Genomic DNA, 24,829 nt, shown 5'->3' with positions numbered 1-24,829 from the left:
GCACAACCATCTCTAGGGTTTACAGAGAATGGTCCGAAAAAGAAAAAAAATCCAGTGAGCGGCAGTTCTGTGGCCGGAAATGCCATGTTGATGCCAGAGGTCAGAGGAGAATGGGCAGACTGGTTCGAGCTGATAGAAAGGCAACAGTGACTCAAATTGCCACCCGTTACAACCAAGGTAGGCAGAAGAGCATCTCTGAACGCACAGTGCGTCGAACTTTGAGGCAGATGGGCTACAGCAGCAGAAGACCACACTGGGTACCACTCCTCTCAGCTAAGAACAGGAAACTGAGGCTACAATTTGCACAAGCTCATCGAAATTGGACAGTAGAAGATTGGAAAAACGTTGCCTGGTCTGATGAGTCTCGATTTCTGCTGCGACATTCGGATGGTAGGGTCAGAATTTGGCGTAAACAACATGAAAGCATGGATCCATCCTGCCTTGTATCAACGGTTCAGGCTGGTGGTGGTGGTGTCATGGTGTGGGGAATTTTTTCTGGGCACTCTTTGGGCCCCTTGGTACCAATTGAGCATCGTTGCAACGCCACAGCCTACCTGAGTATTGTTGCTGACCATGTCCATCCCTTTATGACCACAATGTACCCAACATCTGATGGCTACTTTCAGCAGGATAATGCGCCATGTCATAAAGCTCGAATCATCTCAGATTGGTTTCTTGAACATGACAATGAGTTTACTGTACTCAAATGGCCTCCTCAGTCACCAGATCTCAATCCAATAGAGCATCTTTGGGATGTGGTGGAACGGGAGATTCGCATCAGGGATGTGCAGCCGACAAATCTGCGCCAACTGTGTGATGCCATCATGTCAATATGGTCCAAAATCTCTGAGGAATGCTTCCAGCACCTTGTTGAATCTCTGCCACGAAGAATTGAGGCAGTTCTGAAGGCAAAAGGGGGTCCAACCCCTTACTAGCATGGTGTACCTAATAAAGTGGCCAGTGAGTGTATACTACATTCATACAGCATACATACATACTACATAATACATACTACATATATACTACATTCATACAACATACATACATACTACATACTACATACATACTACATATAAATTCAAATTTTTCAAATTCAAAGAAGCTTTATTGGCAGGACTAAATACACATTAGTTTTGCCATAGCAAGTGTACAGAAGGGAATGGGGTTAGGGACTGTAGGGATGTTGGGTAGGGGTTGTAGGAAAGGTGGATGGGGCAGATCCAGGATGGGGCTATAGAAGTCCATGGCATAGGGAAGGTGGATGGGGGATGGGGGCAGATCCAGGATGAGGCTATAGAAGTCCATGGCATAGGGAAGGTGGATGGGGCAGATCCAGGTTGGGGCTATAGAAGTCCATGGCATAGGGAAGGTGGATGGGGGGATGGGGCATATCCAGGGTGGGGGCCATAGAAGTCCATGGCATATCATAGTTCTCTTTCTCGCAGCCTATGGCATGCGCTCAGCTCACATATGCGCTGCTATCTCCACTGCTCTCTCTTCTTCCCCCAGCAGGATGTATGTTTTCTCTTCCTCCTTCATGGTGATGAAATCCGGGAAGAGATGTGAGAGTCTCCTGAAGTGAGTGTCCCTCACTGCTGAGTATTTGGGGCAGTGTAGCAGGAAGTGGGTCTCATCCTCCAGGGCCTCCTGGTCACAGTGTTGGCACAGTCTTTCCTCTCTGGGCTTGTAGCTCTGCCTGGGTCGGCCGACCTCGATGGCCAGACTGTGGGCACTGAGTCTATACCGGCTCAGGATCTTGCGGTCTCTGGGGTCCAGGAGTTTCTCCAGGTATGGAGCCAGTCTGTAGTCTCTCTGTAGACTCTGGTACATGGTCAGTTTCTGTGAGCTGATGATGTCGTTCTTCCAGTCACTTACGTACCTCTCCTGGCCTTCATCTACCATCTTCCTGATTCCGGCTTTTGTCAGGTTGCTGTGATTGGTGTTTTGGTCAGGTTGGGTTTGGGTGAGCTGTTTCGAGGGACCTGGTTTTTCTGTTTCACCTACATGTGTCAGGGCTTTATGGTGATAGGAGCTTGGATTGCTCCTACGTAGGTGAGCCCGGAATGACAGTGCCCTCTTTAGAACCATTAGGTGAAGAGGGAATCTGCCCAGCTCGGCCCGGCAAGCACTGTTGGAGGTGCTCCGATGGACTTTGAGAAGGTGCTGGCAGAATTCCAGGTGGAATATTTCTGTTGGGCTGGAATCCCACCTTGACCAGTCTGGGTAGGTGTGAGGACCCCAGATTTCGCTGCTATACAGGAGGATTGGGGCAATGATAGAGTCGAAGATTTTTAACCAGACCCTCACTGGTGGCTTCAGATGCTACAGTTTCCTTTGGATGGCATAGAAGGTTTTGCAGGCCTTGTCTTTCAGGGTCTCTATGGCTTGTTAGAAGCTCCCTGACCGGTGAATCTCGAGGCCCAGGTAGGTATATTTGTCCGTTCCTGTAAGGGCACAGTTGTTGAGGACAAATGAAGGGTGCTGGTCTGATTTTCTCTTTCTCTTCTGGAACACCATGATGTTGGTTTTCTTTAGGTTGACCGGTAGAGCCCAGGTGGAGCTGAATTTCTCTAAGATTTTCAGGTTGTCTTGGAGGCCTTTCTCGGTTGGTGACAGAAGCAGCAGGTCATCTGCATGCAGCAGGAATTTCACCTGCACGTCATGGAGGGTGAGACCTGGTGTTGTGGAAGAATCCAGAGCGGTAGCCAGCTCGTTGATGTAAATGCTGAAGAGCGTTGGGCTTAGGCTGCAGCCTTGTCTGACTCCTCGGCTCTGCTGGAAATAAGCCGTTCTTCTGCCGTTCACACTCACACTGCAGAGGTTCTCGGTGTAGGAGCTTTTGATAACATCATAGGTCTTTCCTCCTATTCCTCTATACAGCAGTTTCAGGAATAAGCCTGGGTGCCATACCGAATCAAAGGCCTTTTTAAAGTCCACGAAACAGGCGTTTATCTTCCCGTTCTTTGTATTGTGCACGTGGCTCTGAATGAGGCTGTGCAGGGTGTAGATGTGGTCAGTAGTGCGGTGGTTTGGCATGAACCCTGCTTGGCTCTTGCTGAGGACATTGTGCTCAGTGAGGAAACTGAGGATCCTCTTGTTCAGGATGCTGTTGAACAGTTTTCCCAGGTTGCTGCTGACACATATGCCTCTGTAGTTGGCTGGGTCATACCTGTCCCCATTCTTGTGGATGGGTGTGATGAGGCCTTGATTCCAGGTGCGAGGGAAGTAGCCGGCACTTAGCACAACATTGAAGAGTTTAACCATTGCAGCCTGTATTTCTGGTGGGCTGTACTTCAGCATTTCTGGTAGGATTCCGTCCAGGCCACTGGCTTTTCTACATCTTATGGAAGAGATTCTCTCTGCTACTTCCTGTAATGTAAAAGGTGCATCCATGGGGTTTTGGAATTTTTTTACTTTTTCCTCCATTGCTTTTAGTTTTGCCATTATGCTTTCCTGTTCTTGGCTTAGTTCTTCCTTTGGAATGTCTTTATAGAGGTCTCTGAAGTACTGGAGCCAGATGTTGCCATTTTGGATATGTATGTTGTTTTTCTTGTCTTTTGTGTCCATGTGGTTCCATAGTTCCCAGAAGGAGTTGTCTTGGAGGGCATCTTGGAGTTGGTTAAGCTTGGTAGAGATGTAACTCTACTTCTTCCTCCTGAGGATGGCTTTGTACTGCCTTTGTATGGTTTCATAGGCTTCCCTCAGACCCAGGTGGTTGGGGTCTCTATGTTTCTTGTTTGAGGCTGTTCTCAGGGTCTTTCGTACGGCTTTACATTCTTCGTCAAACCATCCGTTGATCTGTTTTTCTTTTTGTCTCTTGTAGTTGACTTTAAGGTCGGACAGTCTGGCCATTGCTTGGAATATATTGTTGAGATCTTTTGCAGCTTGACTCACTCCCTTTTGGTTAGGCTGGTATTCGGAGTTTTAGAAGTGGTGGAGCATCAGCTGTATTTCAGGTCTGCTGGGAGCCTCTTTATACTTTAATGCCAACATTTTGTGCCATTTATAGGATGGAGGGCGGGTGAAGAGGCCGCTCTGCTGTGGCTTTTAAGTGGATGGTTTCTCTGTAGATTTCAAGTACAGAAGTTGTTGGCTGTGGTCTGACAGGTGCGTTTGTGGGGAGACTATGAAGGTGCTGATATTTGCCAGGTTCATATCTGTAATGGCATAATCTACTACACTTCTCCCTACATGGGAGTTTAGTGTACACCTCCCTAAGGAGTCTCCTTTGGTTCGTCCATTAAGAATATGAAGTCTTAATCTTCTGCATACGTTCAGGAGCTTTTTACCACTTTTGTTGACTGTACTGTCATAGCTGTTTCTCTCTGTGACTACTGAATCTTGGCCATCATTCTCTGATCCAAATATGTAGATGTTCCCATCCGTGGTCAGGAAGTTGTTTTCTCTCCCTGTTCTTGCATTGAGATCTTCAAAGATGAGAACTTTGCCCAGGCCTTGATAGTGGGTGGCTTCTCTTTGTAAGATCTCAAAGCAGTCTGGATTGAAGTAGGGTGACTCTGGTGGTGGTATATAGGTGGCGCATATATACTACATTCATACAGCATACATACATACTACATAACACATACATACTACATATATACTACATACATACAACATACATACATACATACATACTACATACATACTACATTCATACTGCATACATACATACTACATACAACATACATACTACATACATACTACATACAATACATTCATACATTCATACAATACATACATATAGACATACAGTACATATAACAGAGTACATACTCACCATCACTTGTCACTTTGATCCCCGAAGCCAGTGTCATCTCACTGTAAAAATATTAAAATAACAAACAACCGATATACTCCCTGATCTGCAGAAATCCACGAGTGTCCCACAATGATCTCCTGCAGTGCATCACTGAGAGGTTACTATAGTTCACTGGTCTCACTTTATGGCAAAAGCTGCATGGGAACTTTCTCACACAACAATGCCAAAAGTGAGACTAGGGACTATTTTTTCACAGTGGCGGAGGAATACAGTGCGGAAGGATACCTACCTCCTGTCATTGTATTCCTGGGGCCCCTAGACAGCGGTCACATCAGCTGATGCGGCTGTTCTCCATGGGAGATCATCATGGGACACTCATGGATTTCTGCAGATCAGGGAGTATATTGGTTGTTTGTTATTTTAATATTTTTTACAGATGACACTGGCTTCGGGGATCAAAGTGACAAGTGATGGTGAGTATGTACTCTATGTTATATGTACTGTATGTCTATATGTATGTATTGTATGAATGTATTGTATGTAGTATGTGTGTAGTATGTATGTTGCATGTCTGTAGCATGTTTTATGTATGTTGTATGTATGTTGTATGAATGTAGTATATATGTAGTATGTATGTATGTATGTATGTATGTTGTATGAATGTAGTATATATGTAGTATGTATGTATTATGTAGTATGTATGTTGTATGAATGTAGTATATATGTAGTATGTATGTATTATGTAGTATGTATGTTGTATGAATGTAGTATATATGTAGTATGTATGCAGTATGTATGTATGCTGTACGAATGTAGTATGTATGTAGTATGTTGCATGAATGTAGTATATACTGTATGTAGTATGTATGCAGTATGTATGTACAGTATGTATGTAGTATATATGTATGTATGTATGTTGTATGAATGTAGTATATATGTAGTATGTATGTATTATGTAGTATGTATGTTGTATGAATGTAGTATATATGTAGTTATATGTAGTATGTATGTATGTTGTATGAATGTAGTATATATGTAGTACTAGCTGAAGAGCCCGGCGCTGCCCGGGCATAGTAACTAACTGTGGTAAGTTATAGAAAATTATAATTATCCTCCATCCCATAGTCCCATGTCCATATACATATCCGCCATCCCGTAGTTCCGTGCCCATATACCCATCATACATATCCTCCATCCCATAGTTCCGTGCCCATATACCTGTCACACATCCTCCTTCCCATACTCCCGTGCCCATATACATAACCGCAATCCCATAGTTCCGTGCCCATATACCCATCATACATATCCTCCATCCCATAGTCCCGTGCCCATATACATATCCTCCATCCCATAGTCCCGTGCCCATATACCTGTCATACATATCCACCATCCCATAGTCCGGTGCCCATATACTCATCACACATCCTCCATTCCATAGTCAACCATTATGACATCATAATGAGCGGCGGCAGGGCTTGCTACCTTTCATGACATGAGCATCGCCATGGCAACCATTGTGAGATCATAATGAGGGGCGGGGCTTGATACGCGCACACTGCTTCCCCAGTATGCAAACAGGGGCATTGTGACATCACAATGAGGGGCGGGGCTTGACGCGCACACACTTTTTCCCCCAGTATGTAGATAGGGGCAAAATTGTTTGGTGAATTGGAACGCGCGGGGTTAAAATTTCGCCTCACAACATAGCTTAAGAAGCTCTCGGGGTCCAGACGTGCGACTGTGTCAAATTTTGTGGCTGTAGCTGCGACGGTGCGGATGCCTATCCCGGACATACAAACATACACACACACACACACACATACATACACACATACATACACACTTTGAGCTTTATATATTAGATGTATGTATTATGTAGTATGTATGTTGTATGAATGTAGTATATATGTAGTATGTATGTATTATGTAGTATGTATGTTGTATGAATGTAGTATATATGTAGTATGTATGTATGCATGTTGTATGAATGTAGTATATATGTAGTATGTATTATGTAGTATGTATGTTGTATGAATGTAGTATATATGTAGTATGTATGCAGTATGTATGTATGCTGTATGAATGTAGTATATATGAAGTATGTATGTAGTGTAACGGACAGGGAATGGACAATGTCCGAGAGTGGACCCTCTGGGTCACGGATCTGGAGCCCCTGGGTCGAGCGCCAGGTGATGACCGACCCCTATACAGGGATAGTTAGGGGCAAAACCGCAGAGGACAGAACCGCGACAGCCGGTACCAGGAGGGACGGCTCGGGGACACGGAGCAACAGCGTGACCAAGAACACTGGAAAGAGGTGTAGAAAACCAGAGCAGGGTTGTAGGATGAGGAGATGGCAGGCAGCCGCTACTAGTAGGGACACAGGAGGAGGTACCGGAGCAGAGGGAGTGCACACCAGGAGGACACAGATGAAAGTACAGGGACGGGTTACATACGAGACCTAGGGAGCGGGAAGAGGGAGAGACAAGGAGAGGGCGAGACAGAACGGAGACCAGCAGGGAGACGGGAAGAGGACCTAAACTAGATCCCTGTAAAGACAGAGGGGGCCAGAACAGAGCGTAAGGTAACACACTATCCTCAGGCGTCCTCTCTACAGAGAGAACGCCTGAAATATCATAGGACCCGGAAGTGGGCGGTATGCATCGCCCTCAGCGCCGCCCACCACCGACAGAAGAGAGAGCGCTGGCGCGCGCCCGCGACCTAAGGAGGGGGCGCAGGGACGTCAGAGGACAGAGAGCTGGGTGAGAGATCGCACTGCGGGGAGGGTGCCGGTGGGAGGTGGTAACAGCTGGCGCCGCCGGAGCGGAGGCGAGGCCGGGCATGGCCGAGAGCATTACAGTACCCCCCCTTACATCCCCCCTTTCTGAGATTGGCCAGAAATCTTTTCAATATTAGGGGGGCGTTGATGTTTTCTCGAGGCTCCCAGGACCTCTCCTCAGGGCCAAACCCCTTCCAATCAATAAGAAAGAGGGATCTCCCCCTGACCTTTTTCATGGCTAAAATGTCCCTTATTTCAAAGATGTCATCCGAGCCAACAGGCGAAGGAGGGGCAATGGAGACCGGTTGGAACCGATTCAGAACTACAGGTTTCAGGAGCGAGACATAAAAGGCGTTGGGGACCCGGAGTGAAGCCGGCAATCTCAGTTTATAAGCCACCTCATTGATGCGTTTTAGCACCTCGAAGGGGCCGATGTAACGAGGACTCAACTTATAGGAAGGAACTTTCAAGCGGATGTGCTTGGTCGAGAGCCAGACCTTGTCGCCAGGACGGTACGGAGGAAGGTCCCTTCGTCTCTTGTCCGCATGTTTCTTGATTCGAGCACTGGCATTCACGAGGGACTCTCTGGTCTCCTTCCAAATCTTTGAAAATTCTATGGCGAGAGCATCAGCTGCGGGAACTCCTGATGACGTGATAAAGGGCAGTGGAACACCCGGATTGCGGCCAGAGACCACAAAGAACGGAGATTTGGTGGTCGACTCACTGGGGTGGTTGTTATGGGCGAATTCTGCCCAAGGTAGAAGTGAGACCCAGTTGTCCTGATGAGCATTGGAAAAGTGACGCAGATAGGTTGTCAGGCCCTGATTTATCCGTTCCACTTGCCCGTTGGTCTGTGGATGATAAGCAGAGGAGAAATCGGTGGATGTACCCATAAGTCGGCAGAGAGCCCTCCAAAAGCGAGCCGTAAACTGAACCCCATGATCAGACACAATCCGTAGGGGGAGACCATGTAACCTGAAGATCTGGTGGATGAAGATCTCGGCCAACTCCGGAGCTGATGGCAATCCGGCCAGGGGGACAAAATGAGCCATCTTAGAGAAGCGGTCCGCTACGACTAAGATGGTGGTGCAACCGGCTGAGCGAGGCAAGTCAGTCACGAAATCCATAGCAATTTGCTGCCATGGAGCCTCTGGAACAGGCAACGGATGGAGAAGGCCGGAGGGAAGGGTTCTTGGGACCTTGTTCCGAGCACAGGTTGTGCAAGAAGCAACATAATCCACCACGTCTTGGCGGAGGGTGGCCCACCAGTAATAACGGGCGAGAAGCGAGAGGGTCTTCTTGGTCCCGACGTGCCCAGCAACCTTGGAGGAGTGCCCCCAGCGTAATACCTCCAGATGCTTATTCCTAGGCACGAAGGTCTTGCCTGGTGGAGGGGCAGAAAAGTTCACATGGGCCACAGTGATCATTTTGGTAGGCTCAATAATATATGATGGACCCTCGTCCTCCTCAGGCGACTGTAAAGACCTGGAGAGTGCATCCGCCTTGACGTTCTTATCGCCGGCCCGGAAGTGCAGCTTGAAATCAAACCGAGAAAAATACAAGGCCCATCTGGCCTGTCTGGAGTTGAGCCTCTGTGCGGACTGCAGATAGGCCAAATTTTTGTGGTCCGTGAAGATAGTAAAGGGATGCACCGCCCCCTCGAGCAAGTATCGCCATTCTTCTAGAGCCATCTTAATGGCCAGCAATTCCCAGTCTCCAATGGAGTAGTTGCACTCTGCAGGTGAGAAGGATCTGGAAAAGAACCCGCAGGGCACCAGTTGTCCTGAGGAGGCTTGCTGAGAGAGAACCGCCCCAGCTCCGGTGGAAGAGGCGTCCACTTCTAGAACAAAAGGCCTACTGACCACTGGCCGATGTAAGACCGGCGCAAAGGCAAAGGAGCGTTTTAGCACCAGAAAAGCGTCTTCAGCCTCGGGAGACCAGCTGTTTGGCTTTCCGGGTCAGGGCCGTGAGGGGTTTCGTCACCGTGGAAAAATGCGGCACGAACTGTCGGTAATAATTCGCGAATCCAAGGAAACGCTGGATGGCCTTTATACCGACAGGACGGGGCCACTTGAGTACCGCAGAGAGTTTCTCGGGATCCATCTTTAGACTGGAGTCTGTGATAATATACCCCAAGAAGGGTAGCGAGGTCTGTTCGAAGAGACACTTTTCAATTTTGGCGTAGAGGTGATTCTCCCGGAGTCGGTGCAGAACCATGCGTACGCTTCTCCGATGAGAGGATAAGTCAGGCGAAAAGATAAGAATATCATCCAGGTACACTACTACGCACGAATACAGGAGATCCCGAAACACTTCATTAACGAACTCCTGGAACACGGCTGGAGCATTGCAGAGACCAAACGGCATGACCAAATACTCATAATGGCCGTCACGGGTATTGAAGGCCGTCTTCCACTCATCCCCTGCGCGGATCCGGATCAAATTGTAGGCTCCCCGTAGATCCAGCTTCGTGAAGATCCGAGCCCCTCTCAGCCGGTCGAACAATTCCGGAATCAGCGGGAGCGGGTATCGATTCTTAACCGTGATATTGTTCAGACCCCGGTAGTCGATACATGGTCTGAGGGATCCGTCCTTCTTCCGAAAGAAGAAAAAGCCTGCGCCTGCTGGGGACGCGGATTTCCTTGGCCAAGTTCTCTTGTATGTACTCAGTCATGGCCGTGGTCTCAGCTGGGGACAAGGGATACGTTCTCCCTCTGGGCGGCGTGGCTCCAGGAATCAGGTTGATGGGGCAGTCATAGGCCCAATGCGGGGCAGGGAATCGGCTTCTTTTTTACTAAAAACGTCGGCGTACGCGTAGTACGGTGCGGGAAGACCCGGAAGATTGGCTGGCATAGGCAGGGAACGAGGAAGAAGGATGGGCAGCAAACATCGTGCGTGGCAGGAATGACCCCAGCGTAGGATCTCCCCAGATCGCCAGTCGACGACTGGCTTGTGCAGCCGGAGCCAGGGTAATCCCAAGAGGACAGCGTGGGACAAATTAGGCAGGACATAGAAGGCAATTCTTTCAACATGAAGCGCTCCAATTTGTAGGTCTACTTCGGCCATAACCATGGTGACGAGCTCGGGAAGAGGTTTTCCATCGACGGAGGTGATAGCACGCGGATCCTTTAAGATGACCACCGGAATCTGGAGTTTATCCACCTCATCTTGCCGGATAAAATTACCTGCCGCACCCGAGTCCACATACGCCTCCACAGATCTGCGCTCCCGACCTGAAATAATTAAAGCTGAAAGGGTAAGGGGCAGAGAGGAATTATGATCACCTAGGGAGACCCCTCTTACCTGACCTAGGTGGAGGCGTTTCCCGGTCTCTCCGGACAGGTGCGCACAAAGTGATTGGCTCCACCGCAGTACAGGCAGAGCCCGTTCGTCATCCTCTCCCTGCGACGCTGCTCAGTCAACCTAATCCGATCTACCTGCATAGGCTCGGGACCAGTACTAGTAGAGGGAGCTGAGGAGCGCGGAATGGGCGCTTGATACAGCCTGAAGGGTCTGCGCTCCCTAACCGATTCTCGAGCGCGCTCCAGAAACCGCAGGTCTATGCGCGTGGCCAGGGATATGAGATCCTCCAGGGTGGTTGGGGTATCCCGACCGGCAAGTTCATCCTTAATTTTACTTGAGAGTCCTCTCCAGAAGGCCCCCACAAGTGCCTCATTATTCCATCCAAGTTCCGACGACAAAGTCCGAAAGCGGATGGTGTACTGTCCCACCGTAAGGGACCCCTGGCGGAGGTTAAAGAGGGCCTCTGTAGTAGACGCTAAGCGTCCGGGCTCATCAAAAACTTTGCGGAATGTTTCCAGAAAGTTTTGAATACTAGACACGACAGGATCGTCCCTCTCCCATAGAGGATTCACCCAGGCCAGGGCTTCTCCCTCAAGATGGGAAACAATGAACGCCACCTTGGGGCGATCAGTGGGGTATTGTTGGGGCAAGAGCTCAAAGTGCAGTCTGCACTGATTTAAAAATCCCCGACATAGCTTAGGATCTCCGCTATACCGGGGAGGCTTTCCCAGTCGGGGGGCAGAGACGAGGCTGCGTCCCTGGGTGGGTTAGCGGCGGCCGCGCCGGACTGCAAGGCAAGCAGTCGGTCATCAACGGACACCATATAACCCCCAAAATGTGGGACTGGGCATCGCGCTGCTGCGCGAGCTCCTGCTGAAGGCTGACTAGAAGGGGGGCGTGCCCTGGGTCAGAGGTTTGCAGAGCAGACAACCGGGTGTCCATGGACTTCATGAAGGACATTATCCTGGTCTGATTTTCACGCAGGAACAGCAGTTCCTTCTGCGTAGCGGCCGCGGCACCGGCGGGGTCCATGGCCTGAGGATCCTGTAACGGACAGGGAATGGACAATGTCCGAGAGTGGACCCCCTGGTCACGGATCTGGATCCCCTGGGTCGAGCGCCAGGTGATGACCGACCCCTATACAGGGATCGTTAGGGGCAAAACCGCAGAGGATAGAACCGCGACAGCCGGTACCAGGAGGGACGGCTCAGGGACACGGAGCAACAGCGTGAGCAAGAACACTGGAAAGAGGTGTAGAGAACCCGAGCAGGGTTGTAGGATGAGGAGAAGGCAGGCAGCCGCTACTAGTAGGGACACAGGAGGAGGCACCGGAGCAGAGGGAGTGCACACCAGGAGGACACAGATGAAAGTACAGGGACGGGTTACATACGAGACCTAGGGAGCGGGAAGAGGGAGAGACAAGGAGAGGGCGAGACAGAACGGAGACCAGCAGGGAGACAGGAAGAGGACCTAAACTAGATCCCTGTAAAGACAGAGGGGGCCAGAACAGAGCGTAAGGTAACACACTATCCTCAGGCATCCTCTCTACAGAGAGAACGCCTGAAATATCATAGGACCCGGAAGTGGGCGGTACGCACCGCCCTCAGCGCCGCCCACCACCGACAGAAGAGAGAGCGCTGGCGCGCGCCCGCGACCTAAGGAGGTGCCGCAGGGACGTCGGAGGACAGAGAGCTGGGTGAGAGATCGCGCTGCGGCGAGGGTGCCGGTGGGAGGTGGTAACAGCTGGCGCCACCGGAGCGTAGGCGAGGCCGAGCACGGCCGAGAGCGTTACATGTAGTATGTTGTATGAATGTAGTATATGTGTAGTATGTATGTAGTATGTATGTACAGTATGTATGTAGTATATATGTAGTATGTACAGTCATGGCCAAAAGTATTGACACCCCTGCAATTCTGTCAGAAAATACTCAGTTTCTTCCTGAAAATGATTGCAAACACAAATTCTTTGGTATTATTATCTTCATTTAATTTGTCTTAAATGAAAAAACACAAAAAGAATTGTCCTAAAGCCAAATTGGATATAATTCCACACCAAACATAACAAAGAGGGTGGACAAAAGTATTGGCACTGTTCGAAAAATCATGTGATGCTTCTCTAATTTGTGTAATTAACAGCACCTATAACTTACCTGTGGCACCTAACAGGTGTTGGCAATAACTAAATCACACTTGCAGCCAGTTGACATGGATTAAAGTTGACTCAACCTCTGTCCTGTGTCCTTGTGTGTACCACATTGAGCATGGAGAAAAGAAAGAAGACCAAAGAACTGTCTGAGGACTTGAGAAACCAAATTGTGAGGAAGCATGAGCAATCTCAAGGCTACAAGTCCATCTCCAAAGACCTGAACGTTCCTGTGTCTACCGTGCGCAGTGTCATCAAGAAGTTTAAAGCCCATGGCACTGTGACTAACCTCCCTAGATGTGGCTGGAAAAGAAAAATTGACAAGAGATTTCAACGCAAGATTGTGCGGATGTTGGATAAAGAACCTCCACTAACATCCAAACAAGTTCAAGCTGCCCTGCAGTCCGAGGGTACAACGGTGTCAACCCGTTCTATCCGTCGGCATCTGAATGAAAAGGGACTGTATGGTAGGAGACCCAGGAAGACTCCACTTCTTACCCCGAGACATAAAAAAGCCAGTCTGGAGTTTGCCAAAACTTACCTGAAAAAGCCTAAAACATTTTGGAAGAATGTTCTTTGGTCAGATGAGACAAAAGTAGAGCTTTTAGGGCAAAAGCATCAACATAGAGTTTACAGGAGAAAAAAGAGGCATTCAAAGAAAAGTACACGGTCCCTACAGTCAAACATGGCGGAGGTTCCCTGATGTTTTGGGGTTGCTTTGCTGCCTCTGGCACTGGACTGCTTGACCGTGTGCATGGCATTATGAAGTCAGAAGACTACCAACAAATTTTGCAGCATAATTTAGGGCCCAGTGTGAGAAAGCTGGGTCTACCTCAGAGGTCATGGGTCTTCCAGCAGGACAATAACCCAAAACACACTTCAAAAAGCACTAGAAAATGGTTTGAGAGAAAGCACTGGAGACTTCTAAGGTGGCCAGCAATGAGTCCAGACCGGAATCCCATAGAACACCTGTGGAGAGATCTAAAAATGGCAGTTTGGAGAAGGCACCCTTCAAATATCAGGGACCTGGAGTAGTTTGCCAAAGAAGAATGGTCTAAAATTCCAGCAGAGCATTGTAAGAAACTCATTGATGGTTACCGGAAGCGGTTGGTCGCAGTTATTTTGGCTAAAGGTTGTGCAACCAAGTATTAGGCTGAGGGTGCCAATACTTTTGTCCGGCCCATTTTTGGAGTTTTGTGTGAAATTATCAATGTTTTGCTTTTTGCTTCATTCTCTTTTGTGTTTTTTCATTTAAGACAAATTAAATGAAGATAATAATACCAAAGAATTTGTGTTTGCAATCATTTTCAGGAAGAAACTGAATATTATCTGACAGAATTGCAGTGGTGTCAATACTTTTGGCCATGACTGTATGTATGTTGTATGAATGTAGTATATATGTAGTATGTATGTATTATGTAGTATGTATGTTGTATGAATGTTGTATGAATGTAGTATGTATGTAGTATGTATGTATGTTGTATGAATGTTGTATATATGAAGTATGTATGTAGTATGTATGTATGTTGTATGAATGTTGTATATATGTAGTATGTATGTAGTATGTGTGGTGTTTTTTTTTACATTCAACACATTAGCTGGATGATGGGATTACTACTGTCCCATCATTGGCTAATGTGTCAATCACTGTCATTGTAGCAGGCATAGCCCGATGGGACTTGTAGTCCCATCGGACGATGCCTGCACACACACACAACCCCCGGGAGGCCAGCACAGACCCCTGGCAGCCCACACAGACCCCCGGCAGCCCCGCACAGAACCCCGGCAGGCCTGCACAGACCCCTGGCAGGCCCGCACAGACCCCCCGGCAGGCCCGCACAGACCCCCGGCAGGCCCGCACAGACCCTCGGCAGGCCCGCACAGACCGTCGGCAGGCCCGCACAGACCCCCGGCAGGCCCGTACAGACCCCCCAGCAGCCCGCACAGACCTCCGGCAGGCCCATACAGACCCCCGGCAGGCCCGCAGAGCCCCGGCAGCCCGTAGACCCCCGGCAGGCCCGCACAGACCCCAGCAGGCCTGCACAGACCCCCGAGGCCCGCACAGACCCCCGAGCCCTGTACAGACCCCGCCCGCACACAGACACGCACAGTGTCCGCCCACGCACTGCCCACACTCTCCCCCCTCCCGAACTGGATGTGCAAGGAAAGAAAGGGTTTATTTTCATTCCGATATTTGTACCCCATTGACTTGCATGGGTTTCCGGTATCGGAATCGGCGATACCCGATACTTTTTGGGTATCGGTCCGATCCAATCCGATCGAATATTTCACGACATCGGATGGTATCGCTCAACACTACTTTCAATATAACGCAATTTTATTTGAAAGTACAAAATTAAAGGAATAGTATGATTGAATAGTATGATTGCGTACACTTTTGTATATTTTAAGGTACAAAGGTTAAGTATATATAAAGATTAAATACATATAATGATTAAGTACATATAATGATTAAGTACATATAAAGATTAACTACATACAGTATACTCACATCATCACCAAGAGGCTTTTAAACATCATCTGTCTGGAATATCCAAACCCCTGGGAGATTCACAAACAACACTGCACGGGCGTCCCCAATTATGCAGGTATCAACACTGTACACTACAGGTATCCAAGCTTTTGCTTCTGCGTTAGTCATGCTACTCTGATCTTATATAGTAATTTACACTATGTGTAATTCTAGTTTCACCCTGCCCTTCAAGTGGCCAGCTTTCAAGGTCGGATGAAACTGAGATATTATGGAATCATCAGACAATGGGCTGTAGACCCTTAGATATAAAAGCCACAAGGATTTAGATAAAACCACTACAGGCAGAGGTTAAGTAAACCTTAATGTTTCACAATAACAAACAACAAATCTATAGAAACTTAGAACTGTTTGTGAAGTGAATAAACAAACATTTCTCAAGCTTGTGTCACTGTGAGCATTGTCTGTCTATCTAAATGCTTGACAAGAAATGCAGCTATGTAATGGTGATGTAATGGTAATGGCGAATGCATTCTGTATATTTCTATATGGACTCAAAATAGTCATTTTTATATTCGAACTACAGAGACTCACCTGGAAAAGATCCAAGCAGTGTTTGATGCTCTAAGGGAGGCGGGGTTTACAATAAACCCGAAGAAGTTTGCCTTGGGTAAAGAAGAAGCCAGGTACCTGGGATATGTAGTGGGTTGAGGCAAAATAAAACCCCAAGTCAGTGAAGTGGAGGCAATTCAAACATGGCCGAGACCTTTGTCCAAAAAGCAAGTTAAAGCCTTCCTGGGGATCGTGGGTTCATTCCAAACTTCACCATGGTGGCTGCGCCTCTAACCGATCATCTTAAGGGGACAAAATCAGTAATGGTCAGATGGTCCGAAGAGGCAGAGTCAGCCTTCCAAGAAATGAAAGGGGCTCTATGTAAGCAACCCATTCTGATGACTTTAAGAGTTTATTCTTCTGACAGACACCTCAGATGTCAAGGTAGGACCAGCCCTTTCCCAGAAGATACATGGGGAAGAGTATCGTGTTCTCTACCTGAGTAGGAAGCTATCTTCATGTGAAAGGAATTACTCAGTCATAGAGAAGGAGTGCTTGGCCATAAAGGGGGCAGTGGATATGTTACGGTACTATCCGGTGGGACGTAAGTTTAGGTTGATATTCAACCATGCCGCACTCAATAGATGAGGGAAACAAGGGGTGAAAATGCTAGGGTCACCCGCTGGTTCTTAGCCCTGCAAGACTTCAGCTTCATTGTATAACATAGGGCAGGGAAGCTACATGGTAATGCCGATACCCTCTCAAGAATCCCTTGTCTAGTGGGGGAAAGTGCCAATCCCCACGGCTGTGGGCAGAGGGGGGAGGTATGTGGCATGGCTAAGGGTTGTATAGTCGATGGGAGGTATATGTCTCAGAGATGGCTTGCTCTAAGGGACATCACCATACCTCTATGCGTTTTAGGACCTGTAGTGATGTCACAGTCACGTGACTAGTCAGGTGGTGGGTTCATGGGTGCGGCTATACCTATATAATGTAGACTACTGCTTAACACAGGGCTGTATGTGGGGAGGTTCCAGTATACAAAAAAACATGGCACTCCAGAGAAAAACAGTGGAGAATAGGTGCTCAAGTAAGGTTTCCAACCCATAGACATATACAAAAATACTTGGCACTCAAAATCAGAGAAGCAATTTTATCTTTATAGTGCATCCAGACAAAAATAGACTCATATCATATGAACGTTTTCGGTCCAACAACGGACCTTCATCAGAAAGGTCTTTTTGTTTCTTTAGAGTAGACTGTAAGAGATACAGTAGGGTAAAAGATATCCTAAGGCAGGAATGAAATCCCATAATACTGTTTATTTTGTAATAGCAGGAGCTCGAGTCTATCAAAGGAGCTGGATACAATATGATTGGATGAAGCAGGCCTTAGGGAGAGAGTGGCAGCGCTGTATGGAGCAGTGTCTGCAAGGGGCTGCAGCGCTAAGAGGCCGCTGAAACAATCCAGGGTGCCGCCATGAGTTGAGGCTCCAGGACTGAGCCTAAAGTACTGGACATTTGTATTTTGCTTTGCCTGAGCTAAAGGCTATTTCTTTTGTTCTCTTTTGTTTTTGAGGGTTTGTGAAGCTATAAACCCCATGAACTTAAAAGAAACGTGCCTCCTGATTGCCACACATTGCACCTGCGCGAGTACAATCCTTACAATATATACAGTGGTACATAATGTATTCAGACCCCTTTAAATTTTTCACGCTTTGCTTCTGTGACAATTAGGAGCAGGTTATGTCCAAGAGTGGACCCTCTGGATCGCGGATCTGGAGCCCCTGGGGCGAGCACGCCAGGTGAAGACCGACCCCTATACAGGGATCGTTAGGGGCAGGACCACAGGGGGCAGAAGCGCGACAGCCGGGACCAAGAGGGGCGGCTCAGAGGACAGCAAGGCTGAGGGAGACAGACGGAACTTAAGGAACCAGAGCAGGAGTACCTGGGCAGGGAAGGAGGAGCAATAATAACAGCAGGAAAGGTATAGAGAGACTTGCGGAGAGGAACAAACACAGCTGACAGACTGGGAGGACACTGGGGGACGCACGGACAGAGCAGGGCAAGGCAGGGAAGAGGAGGCACCAGAACAGGGACAGAGGCAGAACCAACGGAAGACAGGAATGCACGGAAAGTGTAAACTACAGAGAACTGTAGCGGCCAGAAAGGTGCAGGGTTACCACACGATCACCAGGCGCCCTCCACATAGAGAGGACGCCTGAAATATCCTAGAGGCAGGAAGTACGTCCTCCAGCCCCGCCCCTCAGCGACGCCCCCCACCAGAGGAAGAGAGCGGGAGGACGCACGCCTGCAACCTAAGGCCGGCGCGTGTGCCCGAAGCAGGGCAGAAGGCAGAGCGGGTGTGCACGCGGACGTGCAGGCGAGGAGATGCTGCGGCGGGCGCCGCCGCTGAAGGGGCATCAGCGGTCATGGCCGCCGATGTCACAGTACCCCCCTCCTTACGTCCTCCCCTTCTGAGATTGGCCAGAAATCTTTTCATGATAAGGGGGGCATTGACATTCTCTCGAGGCTCCCAGGACCTCTCCTCAGGACCAAAACCCCTCCAATCGATAAGAAAAAGGGTTTTTCCCCTGACTCTTTTCATGGCCAAAATGTTTTTTACTTCAAAGATGTCGTCCAAGCCAATTGGTGAAGGAGAGGCAGTGGAAGGTGGTTGGAACCGATTCAGAACCACAGGTTTCAGGAGCGAGACATGGAAGGCGTTGGGAACCTGGAGCGAAGCAGGCAACCTCAGTTTATGAGCCACTTCATTAATGCGTCCAATCACTTCAAAAGGCCCGATATACCGGGGGCTTAACTTGTAAGAAGGGACTTTCAAGCGGATATGTTTGGTTGAAAGCCAGACTTTGTCACCAGGATGGTACGGAGGAACATCCTTCCATCTCTTGTCCGCATGTTTCTTGATTCGGGCACTGGCATTCTCGAGCGCCTCCCTGGTTTCCTTCCAAATTTGCAAAAATCCCTTGGCAAGAGTATCTGCTGCGGGCACTCCTGTGTTCCCCTTCTTGTGTTCTGACTCCCTGGTATTTGACTTGGCTTGGATCCTGACCTGCTGTTTGTCTCCTGTTTATAGCATATCTGCTCTTGACCGATAATGACCCATTTGGCTTGTTTCTGACTTTGTGTTTGTTTATTCCTTTCGGTACTGTGCTACTGACTAATATCGACCCGGCTTGATTTACTATTCCGCTGCCACCAGGTGGTAGTCTCGCTGCTGAGCTGCAGGTCTGCTCCTGTTGTGTGCAGTCCTCCCTCCACTCTATTGCCATCTAGTGGAGCTGCATCTACCTGCATAGCAGTAACGTGACAAATATCCTTGTGAGAGAGGTAAAGAAGAATCCCAAGATCACTGTGGCTGAGATCCAGAGATGCAGTAGGGAGAATGGAGAAAGTTCCACAAAGTCAACTATCACTGCAGTTCTCCACTAGTTGGGCATTTATGGCCGAGTGACCCAATGGAAGCCTCTCCACAGTGCAAGACATATGAAAGCCTGCATAGAGTTTGCTAAAAAAAAAACACATGAAGGACTCGCAGACTATGATAAATAACATTCTCTGGTCTGATGAGATTAAGATAGACCTTTTTGGTGATAATTCTAAACGGTATGTGTGGATAAAAAGAGGCACTGCTCATCATCTGCCCAATACAATCCCAACAGTGAAACATGGTGGTGGCAGCATCATGCTATGGGGTGTTTTCAGCTGCAGGGACAGAACGACTGCTTGTAATTGAAGGAAACATGAATGCGGCCATGTACAGAGATATCTTGAATGAAAACCTCGTCTATGGACCTCAGACTTGGCTAAAGTTCATTTTTTCTCATTAATGTACATTGTGCACCCCATCTTGACTGAAAAAAAAACAGAAATGTAGACATTTTTGCAAATGTATTAAAAAATAAAAACTGAAATATCACATGGTCATAAGTAGTCAGACCCTTTGCTCAGACACTCATATTTAAGTCACATGCTGTCCATTTCCTTTTGATCCTCCTTGAGATGGTTCTACTCCTTCATGAGAGTCCAAATGTGTTTAATTAAACTGATATGACATAATTTGGAAAGGTACACACCTGTCTATTTAAGACCTCACAGTGCATGTCAGACCAAGTGAGAATCATGAGGTCAAAGGAACTGGCCAAGGAGCTCAGAGACAGAATTGTGGCAAGGCACAGATCTGGACAAGGTTACAAAAGAATATCTGCAATATATGCAGCATGCTGCAATTTTACACGCACATAGAATATGCCCAAGAAAAAAATACAGTAATGTGTGCTGCCCCATAGATTAACATTGGTCCGAGTGCTATGCGATGTTTTTTTGCATAGTACTCGTCCGTATTCTACAGTAGTGTGACACCAGCCTAAAGTTGTGCATCATATCACAACATCTTTTTTATAATTGGCATCAGTTCCTGTTTTGTACTTTTTTAACCCCTTAACGACCAATACACCTTTTAACGGCGGTAGTTAAGGGTTCTTAAACCACAGCGCTATTAATTAACAGCGCTGTGAAGAAAGTGTATAGCGCTCCCCAGAGTCAGATTTTCTCCAGAGTCTTGGCTGCCGGGGGTAGCCGGGACCCCAGAGAACATGATTCGGGTCGGTTTTTACTGACCCCGCTTTTGCAATCGCCATTATTTTGTGACCGCCGTTATTAGTCCGATGTGCCATTTAATTTTTCTCTCCTCTGATGTGATTGGTACATCAGTGGAGAGAGAAATAGGGTCCCCGATCCCCCCAGTACCTCCCAGTGGTCCTCGGTCTGCGTGCTTCCCCTCCATGAGCACCGCCATTTTCTTCGGAGATATGCCGGCCAGTATCCGGCAACAGTAGGAAGATTTTTCCTATTGGTTAATTTTGGCCACTATTACAGATCCTATCACAGTGATCAAAATAAAAAAAATAGTAAATATACCCCCCTTTATCACTCCCATAGGTAGGGGAAAATAATGAAGTAAGATTAGGGTTAGAATTAGGGTTAGGGATTAGGGTTAGGGTTGGGGTTAGGGTTGGGATTAGGGTTAGGGGTGTGTTTGGTTTACGGTTGGAGCTAGAATTGAGGGGTTCCCAATATTTAGGCACATCAACGTCTCCAAATGCGACATGGCTCCACCATTTATTCCAGCCAATTTTGAGTTCAAAAAGTCAAATGGTGCTCCCTTCCTTCCGACCACACCGACTTGTGCCCAAAGTGTGGTTTACCCCAACATAAGGTGCATCAGTGTTTTCAGGACAAATTGCACACCGACTTTGGGGGTCTAATTTTTCCTGTTACCATTGGGAAAATAAAAAAATTGGGGGCTAAAAAATCTTTTTTGTGGAAAAAAATGATTTTTTTTCACGGCTCTGCGTTATAAACTTCTGTGAAGCACTTGGGGGTTCAAAGTGCTCACTACACATCTAGATAAGTTCCTTAAGGGGTCTAGTTTCCAAAATGGTGTCACTTGTGGGGGGATTTCTACTGTTTAGGCGCATCAGGGGCTCTCCAAATGTGACATGACATCCAATCTCAATTCCAGCCAATTCTGCATTGAAAAAGTCAAACGGCGCTCATTCCCTTCTGAGCTGTGCTAGCGCCTAAACAGTGGTTTACCCCCACATATGGGGTATCGGAGTACTCAGGACAAATTGCACAACAACTTCTGGGGTCTAATTTCTCCTGTTACCTTTGGGAAAATAAAAATTTGGGGGCAAAAAAATCATTTTTGTGGAAAAAAATATGATTTTTAATTTTCACGGCTCTACGTTATAAACTTCTGTGAAACACATGGAGGTTCAAAGTGCTCACCACACATCTAGATAAGTTCCTTAAAGGGACTAGTTTTCAAAATGGTGTCACTTGTGGGGGGGTTCTACTGTTTAGGCACATCAGAAGCTCTCCAAATGCAACCTGGCGTCCGATATCAATTCCAGCCAATTCTGCATTGAAAAAGTCAAACGGCGCTGCTTCTGTTACAAGCCCTGCCATGCGCCCAAACAGTGGTTTACTCACACATATGGGGTACCGGTGTATTCAGGAGAAATTGCACAAAAAAGTTTGTGGTTCATTTTCTCTTTTCACATTTGTGAAAATAAGAAAAATGGTTCTGAAATAAAATGTTTGCAAAAAAAAGTTAGATGTAAATTTTTTCCTTCCACATTGCATCAGTTCCTGTGAAACGCATAAAGGGTTAATAAACTTCTTGAATGTGTTTTTGAACACCTTGAGGGGTGCAGTTTTTATAATGGTGTCAATTTTGTTTTTTTTCTGTCATATTGACCTCTCAAAGTGACTTCAAATGTGAAGTGATCCCTAAAAAATGGTTTTGTAAATTTTTTTGTAAAAATGAGAACTCGCTCGTCAACTTTTAACCCTTATCTTCCTAACCCAAAAAAATTTGTTTCCAAAATTGTGCTGATGTAAAGCAGACATGTGGGAAATGTTATTTATTAAGTATTTTTGTGACATATCTCTCTGATTTAAGGGCATAAAAATTAAATTTTGAAAATTGCAAAATGTTAAATATTTTTGCCATATTTCCGTATTTTTCATAAATAAACGCAAGTCATATTGAAGAAATTTTACTACTACCATGAAGTTAAATTATGTCACGCAACAACAGTCTCAGAATCAGTTGGATCCATTAAGGCGTTCCAGAGTTATAACCTCATAAATTGACAGTGGTCAGAATTGTAAAAATTGGCCTGGTCATTAAGCTGCAAATTGGCTCCGTCACTAAGGGGTTAAACTGTTGTGATCCAGTGTTGCGTTTTGGTTCTGCATTAGGTAAAACATCATAATAGATTATATGGAAGCCAGTTATTAATATCAAGACGAATTACTATATCACCTGACAACTCTAACCCTCTGTGCTGGATTAATTTGGTTTTGACACCATTTTGAAAAAAATCCAATCCCTTCTTTTATAGAGGAAATACATCTTAAAAGTAAGTAGTCATACATAAAATTGTATAAACAATCATATTGCAATATTAATTTTTTATTTCTTGTTTTTGAAATGTTTGTTTTAGATCATATATACAATCAGAAATCCTAAAGATGCCGCCGTGTCCCTTTATTATTTTTCAATAATGAGTACATACTTCAAAGATCCAGAAAATATGGATACTTTTCTAAAAGAATTTTTAACTGAAAATAGTAAGTAATTAAAATTAATCTAAACTTACAAAATTGTCATTTAAAAGCATATTCTCCACTGTCATATTATATCCATTGCAGTTCCATATGGATCTTGGTTTAATCACGTCAAGGGGTGGATGGGATTGCTGGGAAAAGATAACTTTATGTTTCAGACCTATGAGGATCTTAAGAAGGTAAATCTTTAATATGAATTTATTGATATGTAGAGGAAACAATCTTATGAATATCCATTTTAAGTATAGAAATAAACCTCATTAAAAAGGTTAAGCATTTAATAGATTTAAATTTCACCTTTGTAAAACCAAAATATCAGTAGAATGGATGTTATATCATCCAAATGTGTGATTAAATAGAACCTCTTAGCACGATTTTGTAATGTAAAGTAAATACATGGCTGTAATAGCGCAGTAATACTGATTACATTAATATCTTTAGTCAAGAAATCCACTTTCTTGTTTAATCACAATTGTACAGGGGACAGAACTGTGCAATGGATGTTCTCCTCACTGTCGGAATCTCTGGCTCCTTTGCTTGCTTCCTCTTTCTGAAGTGGTGTTTCTTTTTCAAAGTTTTATTCTTTTTCAAAACAAAACAAAACAAGACAATAACATCGAGTCATTAATTGACGCAACAGACATTAGATCATACAAAATCAAGTGCAAGCGCAAACATAGCGATCGAAGTAATTGATAACGTTGACCGGCTAACTTTTCTGAAAATGAACAAGGCCTGGATCTCGCCGGAATTTGCCAGTCCTCTTCTAGAATAAATAATTGGTTGGCAAGAGTATCCAGGTCTCCTGTTGTGTTCATGTTTCTACCACCTGAACTGTAATCCCTGGGTTCCAACACCGCCAGTTGTTGCTCAGAAGTGCCGTCTGCACACAGAAAAACACATGCTCCAGTGTTAGTGGGGTTCAGTAACGTCAGCTGCTCCCCTGCTGTCTGTCCGGCAATGTCTACTGCTGCCTCCACATTCACACTACTACTGATTTCAAACTTGCTCCAATTAGGCCTCTGGCTCCACTCTGTCTCTAGTATTTTCCCTGACCTCTAACACCGCCAGTTGCTGCTCAGGAGTGCCGTCTGCACAATCAACACTTGTTCCTGTGTTACTGGGATTCAGTAACATCAGCTGATCCCCTGATGTGTGTCCGGCAATGTCTCCTTCTCTGTCCACATTCCCACTTCTAGTTGCAAGTTGCTGCTCAGAAGTGCCATCTGCACAGTCAACATATGCTCCAGTGTTATTGAGGTTCAGAAATGTCATCTGATCCCCAGCTGTGTGTCCGGCAATTTCTCCTGCTCTGTCCACACTCACACAACTACAGATTTTAAACTTGCTCCAATTAGGCCTCTGCCTCCACTCTGTTTGTAGTATTTTCCCTGGGTTCCAGCACCGCCAGCTGTTTCCCGGCATTGTCTTTCGCACAAGTACTCCCTCCTACCCAGCCTAGTTCCAGCACGCCTGCTGTTTCCGGGTAGTGTCAATGTCACTTTGCCACCAGTACATTGTCCTGTCGTGTTGTGGTCAGGTTAGGCGAGTCTATGGTGCCTGCAGTTTATGGGCTTCCTATGTGGGCTGTGGGATCTGGCAACAAAGGCTGGTTCCGTAGTGCCAATAGGAAAAGCAC

General features: G+C 46.6%; 1 protein-coding gene across 1 annotated transcript in view; it reads left to right on the top strand.

Annotated features, from left to right (window-relative positions):
• Nucleotides 1–24,829, top strand: part of LOC141085646 (sulfotransferase 2B1-like) — a 209,122-nt gene that overhangs the window by 153,698 nt on the left and 30,595 nt on the right. The window contains exons 4-5 of the mRNA XM_073571188.1: nt 23,067–23,193; nt 23,275–23,369. Coding sequence (XP_073427289.1) covers nt 23,067–23,193; nt 23,275–23,369 — 222 coding nt within the window. The remainder of the gene's footprint in view (nt 1–23,066; nt 23,194–23,274; nt 23,370–24,829) is intronic.

The sequence above is a fragment of the Dendrobates tinctorius genome, unplaced genomic scaffold (genome assembly GCF_039654945.1).
Source record: "Dendrobates tinctorius isolate UK_male_01 unplaced genomic scaffold, ASM3965494v1 ptg000028l, whole genome shotgun sequence".
Classification (NCBI taxonomy): domain Eukaryota; kingdom Metazoa; phylum Chordata; class Amphibia; order Anura; family Dendrobatidae; genus Dendrobates; species Dendrobates tinctorius.
Note: the sequence above shows the minus strand (reverse complement) of the source record. Positions and strands in the feature narration are given on the sequence as shown.